Raw genomic sequence first — 21,116 nt, 5'->3', positions numbered from 1 at the left:
TAAGAAAACACGAGCCTACCTTAGACTGGTGGTCTGGTGACATCGTGCGGTGGGGACAGTTCTGTCAGAGGAGGTGTTTGCTTTCCGTCCAGCCAAGAAACTCTCCTCGTCCAACGTCGGTATCTCCAGATTTACCTTCAGCCTATTGGGCCTATGCGGATGTCTTCAGCAAGAAAGAAGCAAAGAGTCTGGCTCCTCACCGCCCCTACGATTGCCCAATCGATCTCATTCCCGGCTCCACTCCACCCCGAGGTTGGATTTATCTGCTGTCGCCATCAGAGACCCAAGCCATGTCCGAATATGTTCAAGAAAACTTGGCCAAAGGCTTTATTCGTAAGTCTTCTTCACCCGCAGGTGCGGGTTTCTTTTTCGTCAAGAAGAAGGACGGGACCCTTCGTCCCTGCATTGACTATCGGGGCCTCAACGATATTACAATTAAAAATAAATATCCGCTTCCTCTCATCCTGGAGTTATTCGACCGTCTCCGAGGGGCGCAAATCTTTACCAAATTGGATCTGCGTGGAGCCTACAACCTAATCCGCATTCGCCCTGGAGATGAGTGGAAGACGGCTTTCAACACTCGCGATGGCCACTATGAATATCTAGTTATGCCCTTCGGCTTGTGCAACGCACCCGCCGTGTTCCAAGAATTTGTCAATGATGTCTTCCGAGATCTTCTCTATTCTTGCGTGGTGGTGTACCTGGATGATATTCTGGTGTTTTCCCCGGACCTGTCTACTCACAGAAAAGACGTCCGTCAAGTGTTGTTGCGCCTGAGAGAGCATCGTCTCTATGCCAAACTCGAGAAATGCGCCTTTGAACAGTCTTCTCTACCGTTTTTGGGCTACATCATTTCTAATACTGGTCTACGAATGGACCCGGGAAAACTGTCTGCCGTACTCAACTGGCCGCGTCCCCAGGGAGTGAAAGCTATCCAACGATTCCTGGGGTTCGCCAATTATTACCGGCAGTTTATCCCACACTTTTCCACCCTGACCAGCCCTATCTCCGCTCTGATCCGTAAGGGGGCCAATCCCCACTTCTGGTCACCTGAAGCCAAAGACGCGTTCCGCTCCCTGAGACAAGCCTTTGCTGCGGCTCCCGTACTCCATCGCCCAGAGGCCAATAAACCCTTCACTCTGGAGGTAGACGCCTCTGCCACCGGAGCTGGTGCAGTACTTTCCCAGACGTCACCCTCTGGACGACTGGTCACCTGTGGCTTCTTCTCGAAATCATTCTCCACCCCGGAGAGAAACTATACCATTGGTGACAGAGAGCTGCTCACTATCAAGTTGGCCTTGGAGGAATGGCGGTACCTCCTCGAGGGAGCGGTGCATCCCGTCAGGATCTACACTGACCACAAGAACCTGGCATACATCCGGACAGCGCAAAGACAATCCTCGACAAGCCAGGTGGTCTCTGTTCATCGCCCGGTTCGATTTCGAACTCCATTTCCGCCCCGTCGATAAGAACCTCAAGGCGGATGCTCTATCCAGATCCTTTTTGCTTACCGACTGTGAGGAAGAGCCTTCACACATCATGGATCCTAACAAGGTCATTGTGGTTGCTCCTGTAAACCTGACTTCCTTGCCCCCGGGTAAGACGTTTGTCCAAGAGGACAATAGGAAGCGAGTCTTACATTGGGGTCATGCCTCCAAGCTAGCAGGTCACGTCGGCCTCAAGAAAACCCTCTCCTTCATCTCTCGTTACTATTGGTGGCCCTCGCTTGCTCGAGATGTTCAAAGTTTTGTCGCCTCTTGTCCGTCTTGTGCCAAAAATAAAGTTCCCTGACACCTACCCGCTGGTCTTCTCGACCCGCTCCCAGTTCCTTCTGCTCCCTGGCAACACATTGCTTTGGACTTTATTACCGATTTGCCTCGGTCTTCGGGTCACACAGTCATCCTCGTGGTCGTAGATCGATTTTCCAAGATGGCCCATTTCATCTCCCTGCCTGGATTACCCTCCGCTCCTGAACTAGCAAGAATTTTCATTACCCATGTTTTCCGGATTCACGGCTTTCCTCAGCATATCGTTTCGGATAGAGGAGTTCAGTTTACCTCACACTTCTGGCGAGCTCTGTGTAAACTTATGGATATCACTTTGGACTTCTCCTCTGCCTACCACCCCCAAACTAATGGTCAGGCTGAGCGCACGAATCAAATTTTGATAACCTATCTTCGCCACTTCTCCAACGTTCACCACAACGACTGGTCCCACCTGCTCCCGTGGGCCGAATTTGCTTACAACAACCACACCAACGAGTCTTCGTCTAAATCACCTTTCTTCATCATCTACGGGCAACATCCTAGTGTACCTCTGCCGGTACCCCCTGTCTCGGGTGTGCCGGCGGCCGACCTTCTGACTGAGGAGTTCTCCAGGGTCTGGCAGGAGACCAAGTCTGCGCTTGAACTAGCACGGGACAGAATAAAAAGACACGCAGACAAAAGGCGCCTGGATTCTCCGTTGTACCATCCCGGGGATAAAGTGTGGCTGTCCTCCAAGTTTGTTCGTCTTAAAGTCCCCTCGTATAAGCTAGGCCCTCGGTATATCGGGCCTTTTGAGGTCTTAGCCCGCATCAATGACGTTGCCTACAAGTTAAAACTCCCCGCCTCGCAAAGAATTCCCAATTCTTTTCACGTGTCCCTCCTGAAACCTGTCATATTCAACCAGTTCCATGCCTCTGTGGGTCACTCTCCCCAGCCAGTTTCTGCCCAGGATGTCTTTGAGGTCCAAGACATTCTTGCTGTAAAAAGATCTAGAGGAAAGACCCTCTTCTTAGTTGATTGGAAGGGTTTTGGTCCCGAAGAAAGATCTTGGGAGCCCCGGCAGAACATCCAGGCCCCCCGGATTCTAGCTAGGTTCCTTGCCAGTCTCAAGAAGAGGGGGCGTAAGGAGGGGGGTACTGTCACGCCACCCGCTGCCACGCTCCCCGCTGCTTCTGTCACGCCGCCCGCGGCTGCATCCTCTGCCCCTCCTCCCGAACACCGGCGCACTCACCTCACCCGGCGCGCTCCCGAGGTGCGCACGCGCCATCCTGCTCCTCTGCCGCCGCTGCAACCAGCCTTCCATGCCCGTCGGGTGCGCCTGCACACTGCGCGCCAGTGATCCTGCCACTCATCTCCTCTGTTGCTGCTGCTGCTCCACCTCCTGGCCGACCCTGACCCGGAAGCGCTGCCTGCAGTCCTATATCTGGTAGTCTCGCCTCCTGCCCTGTGCCTGACTATCAATTGTGTCTAGCACTGCTGATTCAGGTCCACGCGTCCCTGCGCTTTCCCAGCCTAGCACTCTGTCCTGCGCTCTGTGCCCCTGTACCTTCTTGTAATCTCTTCCTGTGTTCTCTCCTAGTGCCTGCTTCGCCCGTCCCCGGCCTCAAGTCCTCTCCTGCAGTATCTACCATCGTCAGCCTAAATCCGTTCCTGTCTACAAACCCTCCCCTGCTGGTCCTTCCGCAGTCCTTGTGGTCACCTCTGGTTTTCCTCCTGCTGTTGTCCCCGGGTATCAGCTTCCGCGGCGATAGTCTCCCCGAGGCTTGTCCCAGACGCTCCCTGTATAAGGGGTGGTCCACTTGGCCAGCTCACCCCGAGGAGGTTCGTCGTCGCGGTCCTGCGGGTTCACTTCTGGTTCTCCTCAGCCCTACAGTCTCTTTCTCAAAACTGGGAATTAAATTAGAATTATGGTCCTAATATGTGTGGGCATCCTATAGATGGGATCTTAGCTTATTAACGACCCCTTCCTAAGCCACGGAGGTTGGTACCTTAGGGTCTCCAATACTAGGGACAGCTGACAACGAGCGGGGGGCGTCACTATCGTGACCTTAGGGTGTTGACCTCCGCAGCATAGGCAGGGGTTGTTATTAGGGTAAGATCCCATCTGTCTAACAACAGGGAAAGCAATATATACCATATACAGTACATAATGGACAGTAAAAAACGCATAAAAACAAAAAGACACTATATAGGTAAACTAATGAAGGAAATGAGTCCGAAGCATGACAGACACAAACACTCAAGATCTACCCCATTAGCTATTGGTTCCTGTTTGGCTTCCAATAGTTTGTCAGTCATTTTAATGGAAAATGTAATGCAACATGCTGAGCTTTTTCTTCTAATGAACAAGACGGAGTTTTCAAGTATTAATCTAGCTTTAATATGATGGGGAAAAAGATGTCCGAAGTGCATACATACTTTACATTTCTTAATATCTGAGTCAGGCAGTGTATTTGAGGTCAGCGTTAGAAAATCAGTAGTTAGAAGAGCAAAAAGATTGCTGATTGCATTAACGGAGTAGTCACCCTTACATCAGTGGAAACTGACGTCTACCAGAGGATATAGATGAAAGACTGGAAAATTGATTGGGAAAGATAAATGAAAAGATACTCGGTACAGAAATATGACTTGGTTCCCCTTTGGAACAAAGACTTAATCCGTACACAAATATGGAAACACAAACATTGCTGGTTACAGTTTCTGTTCAGTGCAAGAATTACATTTACTACAGTTCTGGGTAGAGAATGGCAGAAATGATTGAGCTTGTCAGGAAGAGAATCAAGTGATCAACAGCGCAATTTACATTTGCTTTCTATTTGTTAGAAAGCTAAACTTTGTGGGTCTAAAAAATGTATCAGCACATTGCAATATCTGGTTTCTGAGAAGAGTATTATTTTGCATGTAGGCAGAGCATTTCACATGTTACGGATAGTTCTTAGAAGGAGAGCTTACACTGTCAAGAAACTGAGATTGTCTTGGAACTAGGTTCAAGGCCATTTTATGGTGGAGTTTACCGCATACTCTTTTTTTACAAGGAATTAAAGAATAAAACTATATTATTCATCAGAATCTACCATAAAAAAACAAGTTCATCGGGGCGTGCATATTTATTCCAATAAGGAGAAAACAATGGCGATGGCTATGCCCTACAGAGATCCAATATGTTCGACTCCTTCTATGTCCTTGAACATCTGCAATCAGAAGGGTGTCAGGAAACTCCTTAAAATTGGAGTCCGGATTATAACTCTATTTCACTTTATTTTACCCCGAATATATGATCAGCGGGTGTGAGATAAAGCCTACTGAACTAAGACACCCTAGTGTGGGGAAACTTGTATCATCGTTATTTTATATTTTATAACCTCTGTTCTAGACCACATCGTTGCCTTGCTGAATAGGCGTGTGGGCTTCTGTAGTGCTGATCTAAGCACAATGTGACCTCATACTAGTATATATAACTAAGCAGTCTTCAAGTGTTGTGAATGGGCGATTAGGTACGGTTGGTTATCAATTAGTCCCCCTGCACTGCCCTGTGTTTACAGGTCTTATGAACTACCAAAGGTCGATCTGGATTTGTCTACTTTGTGGATATTTCAAGGTTAATAATTAAGATACTATATGCTCTAATAAGCTAAAAAGACTTGCATTAATAGTTAATATTGTTTGTGCCATACTCATGAGCGTTTTAGATAACAGAAAGCAAGTCACACTAGTCATTATCACCACAACCAGCCTTCAATTACTCGTGAAATCTGCCACCTGTTGCATCGTGTTGGGTCACAGCGTGTTTTTAGGACCGTGTGCAGTGCTTTTAACTACTGCTTTCTTAAGTGGAAATATACTTGTGAGATAAACATCAGTGGCATAAACTTTATTACAAACTTTATATAATAATACACTATTTAAGAATAAGCTTATTTATTATTTAGGTCATATGCAGAAAATTTACTTTGTGGTGAAACCATTCACCACAAATCAAAAATACATCAAAGCCTCTAACTGTCCTGAAAACAAGTGTATGGCACTTTTCTCTTTTCATCTTCTTCACTGCAGTGCTGTCACACACTAACTAGACCTTTTTTTTAGTGTTTTATCATTTTCAATACCCATCTTTATTGCTAAGCTGTGAGCTGTGATGTCTTCACACTATATAGATTTTCTCTAAAATGGCTGCTGCATTCCCTGCCTTTGCTTTTATACAAGCTATGATAGTGCCACCTAAATAACTGTGCTTATGGGGAGACTGGAAAAGCCCTAGGTCATGTGATTATTTTTTGGCCGATGAAATCATGTACAATTTGTAAAATATCTTTGCATCATCTACTGTGTAACCCTTTCACTACCTGGTCATTTTCCTTTTTTTTTTATTATTTTTGTTTTTTCCTCCTGTTCTTCCAAAAGCCATAACTTTTTTATATTTCTGTCAGTATAGCCATATTAGGGCTTGTTTTTTGTGGGACGAGTTGTACTTTTGAGTTGCACTACTGATTTTACTATATAGTGAACTGGAATGCGGTAAAAAAAAAGTCCATGTCTGGTAAAATTGCAAAAAAGAGTGTAATTCCACAATTCTTTTTTTAATTTACCATGTTCATTATATGGTAAATCTGACCAGGCAATATTAGTCGTACAAAAAAAAAGTTTTTGCTTTTGTCGCCATTTTACGAAACCCATAACGTTTTAATTTTTCGGGATCTGGGGCTGGCTGTGACGTATTTTTTGCGACACGAGCTGACGTTTTTATTGATACCATTTCGGGGGTAGATACCATGTTTTGATCACCTTTTATTGCATTTTATTGCAATGTTGTGGCAACCCAAAAAAATTTATTCTGGCATTTCTATTATTTTTCTTGTTACGCTGTTTACCAATTGCATTTTTTTAAAATATTTTGATAGATGGGACATTTCTGAAAGCAGCAATACCAAATATATGTACTTTTTAAAAAAATATATATATTTTCAATGAGGCAAAAGGAGGGGTGATTTGAACTTTTTTTTTCCATAATTTTAAAAACTTTCTTTTCCACTTTTCACTTTATTTAATAGTCCCCTTAGGAGACTTGACGCTGAAATCATCTGATCGCTTGTGCCATACATAGCAGCACTTCAGCACTGCTATTGTCCAACAAAAATCACAATCTCCTATGAACGCCGGCCACGAGCCGGCGTTCACAGGAGTATTGGAATGACAGGCACAGGAGTCATCAGCATATCCTTGGATGCCATAACAACCCATCGGTGCCCCATGATCACATCACGGGCACTCTGATGGGAGCATGGAGGAATGAACACCCCTCAAATCCTGTTGTCAGAGACTAATAGTGGGATTTAACAGGTTAACAGCCATAGGCGAAGCACCGCTCCATCCGCGCCTGTTAAAGGCACATGAAGGCTGATTAAATCAGCTGTCATGTGCGGGGAAAGGTGCGGACTCAGCTTCAGAGCCCGCATCAAAGTAAGTCAGGGACACAACTTATGACGTAAATATACATCATATGTTGTGAAGGGATTAAGCTTGCATATTGTATGGGTCTGTAATACAGCACCTATATGTTGGCCTATGGTTTACCCTTATGCATGCCCTGGGGAGAATAAATTGTTTCATAAAAGCACCATAATGCAAGATATTGATTACCTATGGCTTTGAAATACTGACGTGTTGGGACTTTAGTGTGCCATCATACATGATCTTTGTACAGGACTGGCTCTGTCATATGTGTGGCCAATTAATTTTACTAGTCTTAATGTGAATGAACTTACTGACTTCATCTTTTTCTTCAACAAAATATTGTTATTGAGACTCATTTGCATCTCCACCTGTACAGGAAGATAGAGTGGGGAAAAAACTATTTAGTCAGTCACCAATTGTGCAAGTTCTCCCACTTAAAAAGATGAGAGAGGCCTGTAATTGACGTCATAGATAGACCACAACTATGAGAGTCAACATGAGAAAACAAATGGAAAATAAGTATTTGGTCACCTAAAAACATGCAAGATTTCTGACTCTCACAGACCTGTAACTTCTTCTTTAAGAGGCTCATCTGTCCTCCCAAAGAAGTGGCAGCGCAAAACGCGCGTCGGGGCAGAGAGACGCCCGGGGGGACTCCACATGCCATTGCCAGGTATAATTACCCCATAGTTCTTATCATGAATTTACAGTGTGCTTAACCGTTTGCATAATGATGGGTGTGAGAGGTTTGCTACACGCTGTGAGTTTATGGATATGTTAATTGAGCATGCTGGGATAGTAGCTTTGCATATATATGAGCAGCTCCAGCGTGTGAACCTCTTACACACACCTTCATTCAGCACCTATCAATTTGGCTATTGATTGGGCTGTATAAACTAACTTTTGCTTGATAGCATTGTTTTGCACAGTAGTATTTAGCTGCCCATATTGTCACATTGTATTGCATTCATTTATGCCTTGTTTTGCACAGAGCAGAGCAGTTCTCATATGTATTGCATATTGGGTTATACTTCTTATGGTGGCATTTTTGTAGGTTACCTCATGGCTTTGTTTGTCCATCTTGTCATATGGACACACACCTCTCTTTTTACATGTTTTTAATATTATTGTTCAATATAAATTATTTTATTTTGTACCATATTTTTGGAGCCTAATTTTATTCATGGTGTCCAAACAGTGATTAATTCACAAGTTGTCTTGATACATACCAGGTATTCATGGTGAATTTATGAATTTGTGGGCAATTTGTGATAAAATTTTATACAGGTGTGGGAAAAAATGTTGTAAAAAATAGATATGTTAACAATTTTTTGTCAATTAACGAAATGTATAGTGAATGAACAAAATGGGAATCTAAATTAAACCAATATTTGGTGTCACCGCCTTCAAAACAGCATGAATGATGGACTCAGCAGGCAGGTTGTTCCAAACATCATGGAGAACTAACTATAGATCTTCGGTAGATGTAAGCTTGTGAAAAATTTTCTGTTTCTTCATGTAATACCAGTCATACTCAGCGATGTTGAGATCATGTTTCAGTGGAGGCCATATAATCACTTCTAAGACTCCTTTTTCTTCTTTACACTGAAAATAGTTTTTAATGACATTGGCTGTATCTTTGGGATCGTTGTCCTACTACACAATAAATATGGAGCCAATCAGATGCCTTTCTAATGGTATTGTATGATGGAGAAGTATCTGCTGTTTTTCCCAGCATTGAGAACACCATTAATCTTGACCAAATCCCCAACTCCATTTGCTGAAATGTAGCCCAAAAATTGCAAGGAGCCTCCATCATGCTTCACTGTTGCCTGCAGACAGTCACAATTGTACTCTTCTTCAGCTAACAAAGTTTTACACATTACTCTATATACCGTAAAAGAAAACTGATCTGTAATACAGTTTTGTCTGCTGTGATTAGATTGTGAAGAAATTTCTCCACCACTGTTGGTTACATCAAAGTTTGAGAGTCCAGCATCCCATATAAGTAATTACTCTTGAACTGAACTTGAGATATTGCATCTGGCCGGAATGACTTTTCACCACGTGAAATGAAATGAGCTCAGCAGGAGTAAAGGAACAGAGAAACAAGCCCCTTAAAGACATCTGGGCATCAAATGCTCAGTGGGATGCAAATAGGCTGTTATTGGAATATACAAGAATGCTGTCCTTGTACATTTCTATACAAAATGCAAGATCATCAGCGTGTACAGTGTTAATACTGCTTGCTCCCAGTGCAGGAAGGAATGCAATTATTTATACAAGTATAGCGGAGTCTATTACTTAGCTTTTACATACTTCACATTTCTTATTACCATGTTTATTCTTTCACACGCATCTATCTTCAATAGGATATAGAAATTAGATTTTAGTAGGCAAATTCAACAGATTTTGATGGGATCTACCAATAATCTAATATCTATGGGGTCTATGAGATGTGGTTGATGGGTCGCCCTCCCTGGGCTGTGGGGTACTCGGTACCGGGCCGGAGTCAGCGGGATGTGTCACAGCAGCGGTGACCCGGTCCATGGCCTTGGGCGCCCAAATCAATGGGGGATATGCAATGGTGGAATGTAGTTAGATGAATAGTTTGTGGCACCACCTGTGGTGTTCGGCAAAGGAGGTGTTAAGCCGACGCTGCATGCAGATCCTTCGGGACAGATGGTGTGGTGCAGCAATGGTGGTATAGCCCTCCACAGGCAGGGCTGTTGTCCCAGAGCAGTGTAGATGGGGAGACACTTAGGTGATGTAGTGTCTGGCGCAGGGGATGTAGCAGTACAGGGCTGACGGACGCAGGAAGGAATGGAGGACACCGGGGCATGCAGTTCCAAAGCTTTACTCACAGTCTGTAGTGCCCGCTTCTGTGCCGTGTCCTCCGGGTCAGAGACTCAATCAACCTCCGGGCAAGTTAGGATTCTCCCCTCCAACACTCCACCAACTTATGTGCCTTTCCTGAACGTCTCCTCTATAGCGCCATAAAGTGTGAAGATCTCCAGTACCATGGTACACCGGAGTTCCTCCTGTCAGATGTTCCCAAGAACTCTACTTGTACGGCAGACAGCTATAGCCTGCTTCGGGGACTCCCTTCTCCTGAGTCCCGGCTCTCTATCCGTATTGCTGTTGTGCCCCAAGTCTTAGATGGGAGTAGTGCATTTACAGCCAACTACTCCGCCGGTGTCTGCTGCAGAACCATAAGTGTCCATACAACCTTAGGGACCGGGCCCCGGCCTTGCGCTGAGAACCTATAGGCAGGGTTCCTCTTCTAACCCACGTCGTCTCTGTTCTCTCTACTCTTTTGTTCCGTACTTGTGTTTCTTTCTTATGGAAGCTTAGATTTCAGTTCTACGTCTTTCTCCTTCTTTTCCTTTCCCGTGCCAGCTGGCTCAGATCACTGAGGCAGCTGCAGCACTCCTTCCTCCATCCTTTCTTCCAGGGATCCTCACTCCTGTCTGAGTGACTTCCTACCCGACAGACCTTCTGTCAGACTGACCTGTCCTCCTACACTTTCCCACTCTTTTATGTATCTTAACTCCACCCACCTCCCAGCACATCCAGTGTTCCAAGCAGGGAACCACCAGAGGTGCTCTGCTACCCTCTGAGCCTCAATGTGGTTGTGCAGAACTACCCTGTTGTCTGGGGTGAGAGCGTTGGAGCGTGGAAAGGAGTTCCCAACTTACCCGGATGGTGGGGCACTACACCTTAGGAGAAGGTGCAGTACCTCTGTAGCGACTGAGCCTCAGGGGCGCCACATAGACAATTGTCTGTTGTCAACCTGAATTTGGCCGCTTTCACATGGCAGTATTTTTTTGTACTTTATTTCACCTGCTTCTATATCTCGCAGCATGAGTACTTGACCTGCCAGAATAAACATTGGGTTTTAAGCTCCCAGTGCAAGAAATATTTTTTCTTTAGTAATTATTATAATGACCTTCGCAAAGTAAATAAGTTATAGCTCCAATGTACATTTACAGCAGTTCTAAATGGGCAAACCACATTAACCAGCGGGTTATCAGAGCAACACCTCTTTTATATTTTCACCACACCCTCATTAATTCCATCGGCTGTTTTCATTCACATTTTTGCCCTGTGATATGTGTAGGGGTCAGGATCTTGCAATACACTCCATAGCTTAGTAAAATTCCATTTTCAAGCAACTAGCCTTAGGGGAAAAGACCTGAAAGATACTATTACCATTCATTCAAGCACGAGACATAGTGCCATACAATAAAGTGTATTTATGGTGTTACGTTCATAAAACTTGAAGACAAAGTCTAACATTGAACCCTAGAATGTATTGCACTCTTTATTCTTTGTAGCACAATGCTTAATTAAAAAAAAGGTCAGCAGCACCCTTCATCTCAGTCATATGATGAGAGGAAGTCCGCAAATGCTTCCAGATTGTCCCTGCAGTCGTATACGTAGGAATGGTTTATACCAGGGGTGGGCCACATCAAATTTCCCAGGGGCCACATCAAAGACTGTGACTGTTGTGGAGGGCTGATCAAACTGGCCAAACTTAGTTCTGCTCATTATTATTGTTTTATATCAATTTTTATCACTTGATCTTGAGCACAATTTAGTTTGGTGACTTGCTTCTACTATTAATACATGTAAAGTGTTTTTCCCTGTAGCAGCTAATAAAAACATATTGCTTTTTCTAAAAGTTATATAAAGCAGCAAATTATTCTGGTCTTGTTATTCAGCCTTTCTACCTAAATCAACACCTCACAACACAATATGATGCCCCGACAGTCATCAACACACAGTATGATGTCCCCACAGAACTCCTCATACTGAATGTCCACACACAGTATGATGTCCCCCCCACACAGTATGTCAACACAGAGCCCCCCTCACCCCTACTCATTATGAAGTCCTTACACAGCCCCCTTACAGAGTTTCATATAGCCACAATGCCACCCACGCAGAATTATGTCCCTACACATGCCAGTTAGGGCACAGCATGATGTCCCTAAACATGCTCCATAGGGCACAGCATAATTTTCCTAAACATGCCCATTAGTGCACAGTATGATGTCCATAAACATATCCCATAAGGCACAGTATAATCTCCCTAAACATGCCCCATAAGGCACAGCATGATGTCCCTAAACATGCCCCTTAGTTCACAGCATGATGTCCATAAACATGCCCCATAGGGCACAGGATAATGTACCTAAACATGCCCCATAAAGCACAACATGATGTCCCTAAACATAACCCTTAGTGCACAACATGATGTCCTTAAACATGCCCCATAAGGCACAACATGATGTCCCTAAACATGCCCATTAGTGCACAACATGATGTCCCTCTCAGATGTGAATGCAGCCTTAAAAGTTGATGTCCCTCCTTGATAAAAACCGTACCCTTGTGTAAGTGTAAAAATAACAAACAGAGTACCTGTTGTCACCCCTGAGAATCCAGCAGAGGCTGCTCCAGTGGCGTGCTCCATCACCGGCTGCCATGGCACCACCTTTCTCCAGTCACAAGGGCGCTGCGGCCTGTGATTGACTGCAGTGGTCAGGTAACAAGAATAGAGTGAAATCAGAGAAACAGATGCTCACAGAGTGGTTTTCCTTAAAGAGTATCTGTAAGGTCACACTTGCGAGAAACTCGCACGAGTCTCGCATCTCAATACCCGACACTGCCGCCGGCCCTCGGGACCGAAGCACTCAGCTGCATAGAAATACATGCAGCCGCACACTCCGGTCCCAAGTGCCGGTGGCAGTGCCAGGTATTGAGATGTGAGGCTCGTGCGAGTTTATCTCAAGTGTGACCCCGGCCTTAGCAGGATTCGACCCCCACCCACCCCCAAAATTACTTACGGTATATATCCAGCAAGAAAGAGAGCCAGAGTGAAAGAGGCTTGGGAACAGTTCTTATGCACCAAAAGCATTTCAACATTATTTACATATCCATTCAAACACTGATTTCTCAGTAATGGAGTTATGGACATGCGGTGTGAGGTATTGCCGGACTTGTCTTTGAAAGAGCAACATGTGCATATAAATTGGGATTTGTAATCCGGCTGACAGATTCTCTTAAGGCCACAAAACCCCATGCAAGGCTTTATTCATGCGTAAGTATTTTGATCAGTGTTTCATCAGTATTTGTATGTCTCCAAAACACAGAACAGGTATTAATTTTCCGTCATAGTTATACCCTGCAAGTTACACTCCTGGTTTTGCCATACAAACATTGCCGCAAAATATTGACCAAATCCTGAAGTGCGAATAAGCCCTAAGGCAGTAACACATGAAATATGCAATTTCATGCACCCACATTTACAGAAGCAATAAGCTGTGATTCTGCAGGGTGCAATAATTGTGCATAATATCCCACTATTTGGACTCATGGAGGTAATAGAGGTTGCCCATATGTTGTGGCATGAGCAGCAATGCAGTTAGTGCGCCACCTTCTGGCCAGGAGAAGCACAAACCTGGCATACTTGGGCACGGTGAATTCTAGATACTGAGAATCACACAGGTTTTCTACTCTACAGTAATCAGGCCTTGTTCACACTTATATATCTTTTTTTTTTGTTCCACAGCTAAAATAAACAGGTGACTGAACTGCTGTAAACTGATTCAGTTTGGAATAGGATTAATGTGAACCTTCAAACAATCAGTTATGATTCTTCTTATTTTATTTATTGCCATCTCTAATGTTATTGGATAGTTATGTTTCTAATGTAGAAACTCAAAATAACACAAATGTTAGTTTAGCATTAAAGGGGTTGACTCATGCAGAGAACACATTGGGGTTTTTTTTTAAGAAGGTTTTTCCCATTGATTGGGTTTGTTTAACCCCTGACACGACAAGCAGTCAGAACTGGCTACTGAGCATTCCACATTTTATTTTTTCTGCTTTTTTTTTTTTTTTTTAAATTGGCCATTTGGTTCCCAGATATATGGGCCTTTTTATTTCGTTCTACTTTTTATGGTTTGCACCAAGTGGACTTTGTTCACTGGATAATTATGCAGATGAGCCTAAAGACACGCCCCCAGATAATCCTGTGAGTCACACCCTCTTGGCAAAGACAAAAAAAATTAGCACTAAATAAAAAGGCCAAAATCTTTTACTATATGGCGGATTTTAAAAATGCAAAAAATCGCATAATGAGGGGAGCAGTGGGTATAAACCAAGAGCAAAAACTAGACCCTTTTGACCTGGTGACAAGTCCTTTTGAAATCAATATAAGTGGCTCTCTTCTTGTACATTGAGGAGGTATCGGATTCCTCTTCATGGCGTCCATAAGAATTAATATGGCATTTGGAAAGGTTTGTTGGGCAATAACTCTTTTAAAATGTTGCCATCAGCTGATTCAGAGAGATGGACAGATTTTAAAGGGGCATTTATACCTGCCAACCAGGGCGATATGTGACTACCGGAAGCTGATCAGCAGTCATGTAAGGGTCTGCTAAGACAGGCCGACCAGAATTGTATGCGCACAGTGCGATTGTACTATCGGTTAACAGTAACATAGTTAGCAAGGCCGAAAAAAGACATTTGTCCATCCAGTACAGCCTATACGAGCCTATTCCGTCAGAATAAATCCCCAGATCTACGTCCTTCAAAAGAACCTACGGTAATATCTGTAAGATACAATATTGTTAAGCTGGAGTCACACATAGCGACTTACCAGCGATCCCGACAACGATATCAACGTGTCAGGCTCACTGGTAAGTCGATCAAACAGACAGCTTCACCAGCGATTAGCACAGCGACGCCATGCGCGCGCTGCATCGCTGTGTTCGTTAGCGCTGATGCCATATTCATGTCAAAAATAGAATTAAAATAAAAAATATTGTTATTCTCACCTTCCGACGTCCCTCGCAGCCATCCTGCCTCTCTCCACGCTCCGATCCCAGTAATCTTTTGCGAGAATTACCGCGATGACGTCCGTTCTCGCTGGATTGCGAAGTCTCGCGGTCATTCTTGCAAAGGATTACTGGGACCGGGAGCGTGGAAAGAAGCGGGAAGACTGCGCGGGACGCCGGAAGGTGAGAATAACAATATTTTTAATTTTTTTAATTATTTTACAGCTGATCGCTGGTCTCCCGCCTGTCACACGCATCGATGCGTGCTGGCTAGCGGGAGATCAGCAACGAAAAAAATGTCCAGGGGTTTCTTGCAGCGATCAGCGATGCCGGCAGGGGGGCCGGTCGCTGATCACTGTCACACACAGCGATCTCGCTGGTGAGATCACTGTTGTGTCACAAAAGTTGTGACTCAGCAGCGATCTCGCTAGCGAGATTGCTATGTGTGATGGGGGCCTTACGCCCAAGGAAGACATCCAGGCCTCTCTTGAATCCCTCGACTGTGTTCGCCATCACCACCTCCTCTGGCAAGGAATTCCAGATTCTCACTGCCCTAACAGTAAAGAATCCTCTTCTATGTTGGTGTAAAAACCTTCTCTCCTCCTGACGCAGAGAATGCCCCCTTGTGACCAAAATGAAATAAAATATCATTGTTGACAACATATCTCTTTACATAGGTTGATATCTGGCCTATAAGGATGGTTTTATTGCCTGAATGAGTGAACGACTTGCTGCCAAATGATTGCCATCATGTTTACACCATCCAATTATCTGCTCGACTAAATGGTCCTTTAAAGGAGTTTTCCGATTTCACCCTTCCCAGAATCAGCGCCGAGTCTCTGCTGCTGCTCCTGGTATCTCTTATTGACGTCAAATTGACAGCACTGCAGCCAATCGGGGAGCTCTGTGGCTTGTGCCATCTACTAGTCAAAGCCACTGATCTCAGTTATTGTTTACACAACATCAGCCCTTAACACAATAAGAGACACCGGGAGCAGCGTCGGAGACTCAGTGCTGGACCCAGGGAAGGCGAGTAAACCATAGTTGGGTTGTTTTTTTACTGTAGAATTGTGGGTCTATATTTCATTTCTTGTAATGTTTTACTTTATAGAATGTCCACCTTCATTCACAATTCTGTGTGATCACGAGTTTAATATTCTCTTTTCATCTTTTTGGCAATTTCTTGAGTCACCAAAGTTGAAACCCTGTAAGACGCCCTTCAGGCTTAACCTCCTTATTGCTATAGGTCAGCATGCTTGGGAAAGTGATTGCGTGCAACCAACAAAAACAAAAATGCCCTTTTTTAATGGAACTGGAGATTAGATGCCAGACAGTTGCCTTAACCATAAAAGATTAAATTCTCCATAATAAAATATAGAGACTGCAGAAAAGCCAATTTTATGAGATCAGTTTTAGTTGCTACAATCAGAGAAGTCTTGTTGGCCCTTATTTAGCAGCTGGTATAGAGGTACCGTATATTTCCTAAACAGAGATGCACATTTGCTTATACTTGTAATAAATGTATATCATTATTAATACTTTGCAGAATTTGCATATCTCATATGTTTATAATTGGTTTTTTTTTCTCCAGCATGGGTGAGCTCCTTATCAATGGGTATGATATTCTTCTGCTCCCCTGTGGTCAGCATATTTACAGACATGTTTGGATGTCGAAAGACCGCAGTTATTGGTGCCGCAGTGGGAACTATTGGCCTCTTTTCAAGTTCTTTTGTCACGTAAGATCTTTATCGAATCATATTACAGTTGTCATGTTGTAGTGCACATTACATAAGAAAATCAGTAACTTGATTGATTGATCAATACTTTATTTACAATGTTTTTTATGAGAAAGAATGGAGTTATTGCACTTGCTGCTAAGTGACATAATTACGGTAATAAGATATAGAAAAAAAATAGGGAGGCAGAGGCAATCTCTACACTATAACTGACTCCTAATTTACCCACTTGTAAGAGACATAATCACCATTATTTTTACAGGCGTTCAATAGTTATTGAAAGAGATTCACTAAAACTGCCAAATTTTTAGATTTTGCAAATTTAGACTATACATAGTCTTAAAATGTGCCAAACACATCAAAATGTCTCACGCTGTTAATATATTTGCTGCATTTTTAGACTGGTATAAGTTTGTGCCCAAATTCATTTTATGAATATTCAGATTATATGGGCAGTAAAGAGAGAACATAGGACAGCAAGGTAAAGTGACAGACCATAGAATTAATCAGATCACAGTTTCCTTAAATGGAACCTGACAGGTCCACCATGTCCTCCAACCCACCAACATTTGTAGCCAGTGCGCCTCCGAAGTCGGGAAACGTACATCTGAACTTCAGAGGCACAATGACATGTAGGAATGAAAGTCTCTCAAGATGCTGACGCTTTAAAATCCTGTTATCATGCCCACATAGGCGTGATAACATGCTGAATAGGGTGACCAGTCTCGGGAAACAAATGCCCAATAAACTAGTCAAAAAATTATTTGCATAATAAAAAGGACTTTAAAAAATACTTTTTTTTATTAAACATGTGTTAATGTGTCATCCAGGATAAAGGGTTGGTTAAGCAGGGTATTTATAAAGTGTCAAAGATAACAGCCAGAGAGATGACACCAGAGAGATCACACAGATATCACCACTGCCACCAGCTCCTCAGGTGAACTCAACTCCACTGCCTCCAATATTCATGGCAATTACACAACTGACTGACGAGGGATGGACGAGGCTGCTGCTGCTGCTTCCACAACTAGGCCGGTTATTGGGGAATTTACAGTGAGTGTATGGTATATGCATATAATTAACAAATTGGGGAGAACCCCAAATGAACCCTCACTTGTTAAATTTTATGGTCTTCTAGTCAGAGTACATTTGGGGTTCTCCCCAATTTGTTAATTATATGGACATATCCGTCCAAAGACCATTTTAGTTCCTCCAATTTTTTTTGTTATATGGTATATGCATCTCCGATTCCAGTTCATGGAATATATATACCCTGGTATGGTCACTGCCAGCTCCACAATAACAAAAAAGAAAACACTACTAGCTGGCACTACCAATCGTTTATACAGGGCAATTAGACACCCGTTTACAGGTAGCGTATGGCTTCAGGGGTGCTGTTTACAGAGCAAGAGGAACAGAATTATGCACTTTTATATATTTAATCCAGAAAGCTAGGAAGTGTTTTTTTAAAGATATAAAAATATGATACAAAATAGGAACAAAACAATAAGATATATACAATTAAATAAAATAAAAAGCAATAACAAAAGAGAAGTACTATACATGATATCATGAAAATGGCTCAGACCTTAGAGGAGAGAGGTACTCCTTAGGAAAAATCATGGCTAGAACCCACTGAAAGCTGTACAATCCAAGGACTGACAAATGACCCAAACCTAAATACTGCTTTTTATTAGCTCAAGGTTACACCCACAAACCTCCTCTTGGTGAGCTCATGCTGGTGCTGATTGTGGATTGAGCTAGGTCTGTTGGAATTTTATTAAATTCCCAACTTACAAGATGTTGTTGCCCTTGGAGGTCACAGGCAGTAGATATGGCCTGTATACCATCATCCATCCAACATTATTAAGTTGGAGTGGTTAGAATGGCCTTACATTGATGTGAGTGAATGCGTTCTTTTCGTCCCTTCGCTACAACGGCAAAAATATATTTATTTGTCTCTTATTTAATTTACTCATTTATATAGCGCTATTAATTCCATAGCACCTTACAGACATCATCAGCACTGTCCCCATTGGTGTTCATGCAAATTCCTTGCAGATGTTGTCCTTGATGGGATTAGCACCCAGGACTGCAGTGCTAACCACTGAGCCACCGTGCTACCCATCTTCCATAAATATCAGATCGATGCAAACCCCAGTATATTTGTATATGCCAGTACATATTACAGTATGCAACTGAACAAAATCATACATATCTCGTGCTGAAGAGGTGGTTAAAATATAAACGTTTTAAATTATTCCAAAAGAAAAACAAGTCTGGTCAAAATTACAATAAATTAAAAGGGTTGTCCACTACTTGAACAACCCCTTCTCAATCACTATGTTTTCTCCAAGTAAAACAATAACACCTATACTCACCTCCGGTGCCATTACAGCTGTGTTGGTTCTGGCTCTCCTGGGTCTTGACTGATATTGCTATGTCACGTGATTTCTTCCGTCATCTAGCAGCCGCTGCACTGTCCCCTCCTTCGGATAAATCAGACATCCAGAGGAAGTGAGGGAGCAGCCGCAGCTCTGACTTCCTCTGGAAGTCAGTTACGTCCGAAGGAGGGGACAGTAAAGTGGCCACTGATTGGCCACATGACAATGTCACGAGAGCCCTCTGAGAGCCAATGTCGACATTGCTGGTTCAGCGCTGCCACTGGAGGTGAGTGTGTTAATATTTTACTTGAGGGACACATAGGTATTGAAAAGGGGTTGTCCAAGTAGTAAACATACCCTTTAATGATAATCTTTATACACCCTGCAATGCAAAATTACATACTGTACAGTTGTTAGGAACGACAGAACGCACTAAATAAAAGTAATAATAAAGTGCGTTCGCCGCTCGCAGTCCACCGTGCAGTAGGTGTTACAACCGCTGCTGAGTAATGGCAGACGAGCAATATGGCAATATAATGCGCACAGGTTCAAATTCACCTGAAGTGCGCAGAGCGGGCTCTGTTCACACACAGAGGCGCCGCGACAAAAACATACAAAAGGCTGAGCCTGTTAGAGTCACTGGCCTCAGGTAAATGCACACACGGTATAAGGTCACAGGAGCAGGAACTAAGACAGAGGGGCTGCGTCCGTCTAGACCTACCGTGTGTGCGGCGTCGCTACTGCGAACGCCAAGAAGGGCTGCAACTGCAGCGCGGCGCAGGACACTGCCGCTGGACGACACAGCTACAAAGCACGCGCTATGTCGGACGCTAGCGCAGAGGTGCGATGTGCACAGTGGCCTAAGACTTGCCACAGACTGGCGCAGACTACTGATCTAATTCCCTAACCACATGCGTAATATCAGAGGGAAGGGGTTTCATAATAAGTCAGTCACCAGAATCATACATCCGTCACCATTCACACATAGCAGTATAGTCTATACTAGCGCATGGCGGAACGGCCATGCGCACTTTTTATAGCCGTGCAGGACCTTTCAGATCTCCGAGATGGACCAATGAGATCTGGAACAGGACCTAGACACATGACTCCCGATCTCCAATGGGAGATCGTCTCGTGAGCATGCCCAGTAGGAGCACAGAGGGACATAGTCTCTGGAGCGGTCTGCTGCAAAGTAATCTCCTCTGCAGTAGAAAGACAGCAGGAGACCGCAGAATTTGAGGCTCTGGATTCCTGCAGAGCAGACGCAGAAACGCGACGCCTAACAACAGTGGCCTGCAAAAGTATTCACCCTCTTGGCATTTTTTGGGTTTTGCTACCTCACAACCTGGAATTTCATTGTTTTTTTTTAGGTTTGGATCACTTCAGAATATGCCTACAACTGCAAACATTTGTTTTTCTTTTTTTGTGAAGCAAACAGCAAATAGGGCAAAATTAAGACAATATAACTGAAAATTTCAGTGTGCATAACTATTCACCCCCGTAAAGTTAGTACTTTGTAGATCCTCCTTTTTGGGCAGTTACAGTTGCAAGTTTGTTTTGGTTAAGTCGTTATGATCTTTTGACATTTTGACACTGGGATTTTTGCCCGTTCCTCAAGGCATAACTGCTCCTTCAGGTTAAATGGTTTCCTCTGATGACTGACCACAGATTCTCAATTAGATTAAGGTCTGGGCTTTGACTAGACCACTCCAAAACATTTACACATTTCCCCTTAAACCAATCGAGTGTTGCTTTAGCAGTATGCTGCAGGTCATTGTCTTGTTGGAAGGTGAAACTCTGTCCCAGTCTCTTATCACTGACAGACTGAAAACAAGTTTTGCTCTAGATTATTCCTGTATTTCATACCATTCATCTTCCGATCAACTCAGATCATTTTTCCTGTCCCAGCTGCCGAAAAACATCCCCACAGCATGA

The 21,116-nt window shown here is 43.7% G+C and overlaps 1 protein-coding gene across 1 annotated transcript in view; it reads left to right on the top strand.

Annotated features, from left to right (window-relative positions):
- Positions 1 to 21,116, top strand: part of SLC16A10 (solute carrier family 16 member 10) — a 145,181-nt gene that overhangs the window by 90,650 nt on the left and 33,415 nt on the right. Inside the window, exon 2 of the mRNA XM_073576003.1 lies at positions 16,653 to 16,797. Coding sequence (XP_073432104.1) covers positions 16,653 to 16,797 — 145 coding nt within the window. The remainder of the gene's footprint in view (positions 1 to 16,652; positions 16,798 to 21,116) is intronic.

This window comes from Dendrobates tinctorius, unplaced genomic scaffold (assembly GCF_039654945.1).
Source record: "Dendrobates tinctorius isolate UK_male_01 unplaced genomic scaffold, ASM3965494v1 ptg000046l, whole genome shotgun sequence".
In the NCBI taxonomy this organism is placed as follows: domain Eukaryota; kingdom Metazoa; phylum Chordata; class Amphibia; order Anura; family Dendrobatidae; genus Dendrobates; species Dendrobates tinctorius.
The sequence above is the reverse complement of the archived record's forward strand: the minus strand, read 5'-3'. Positions and strand labels throughout refer to the sequence as shown.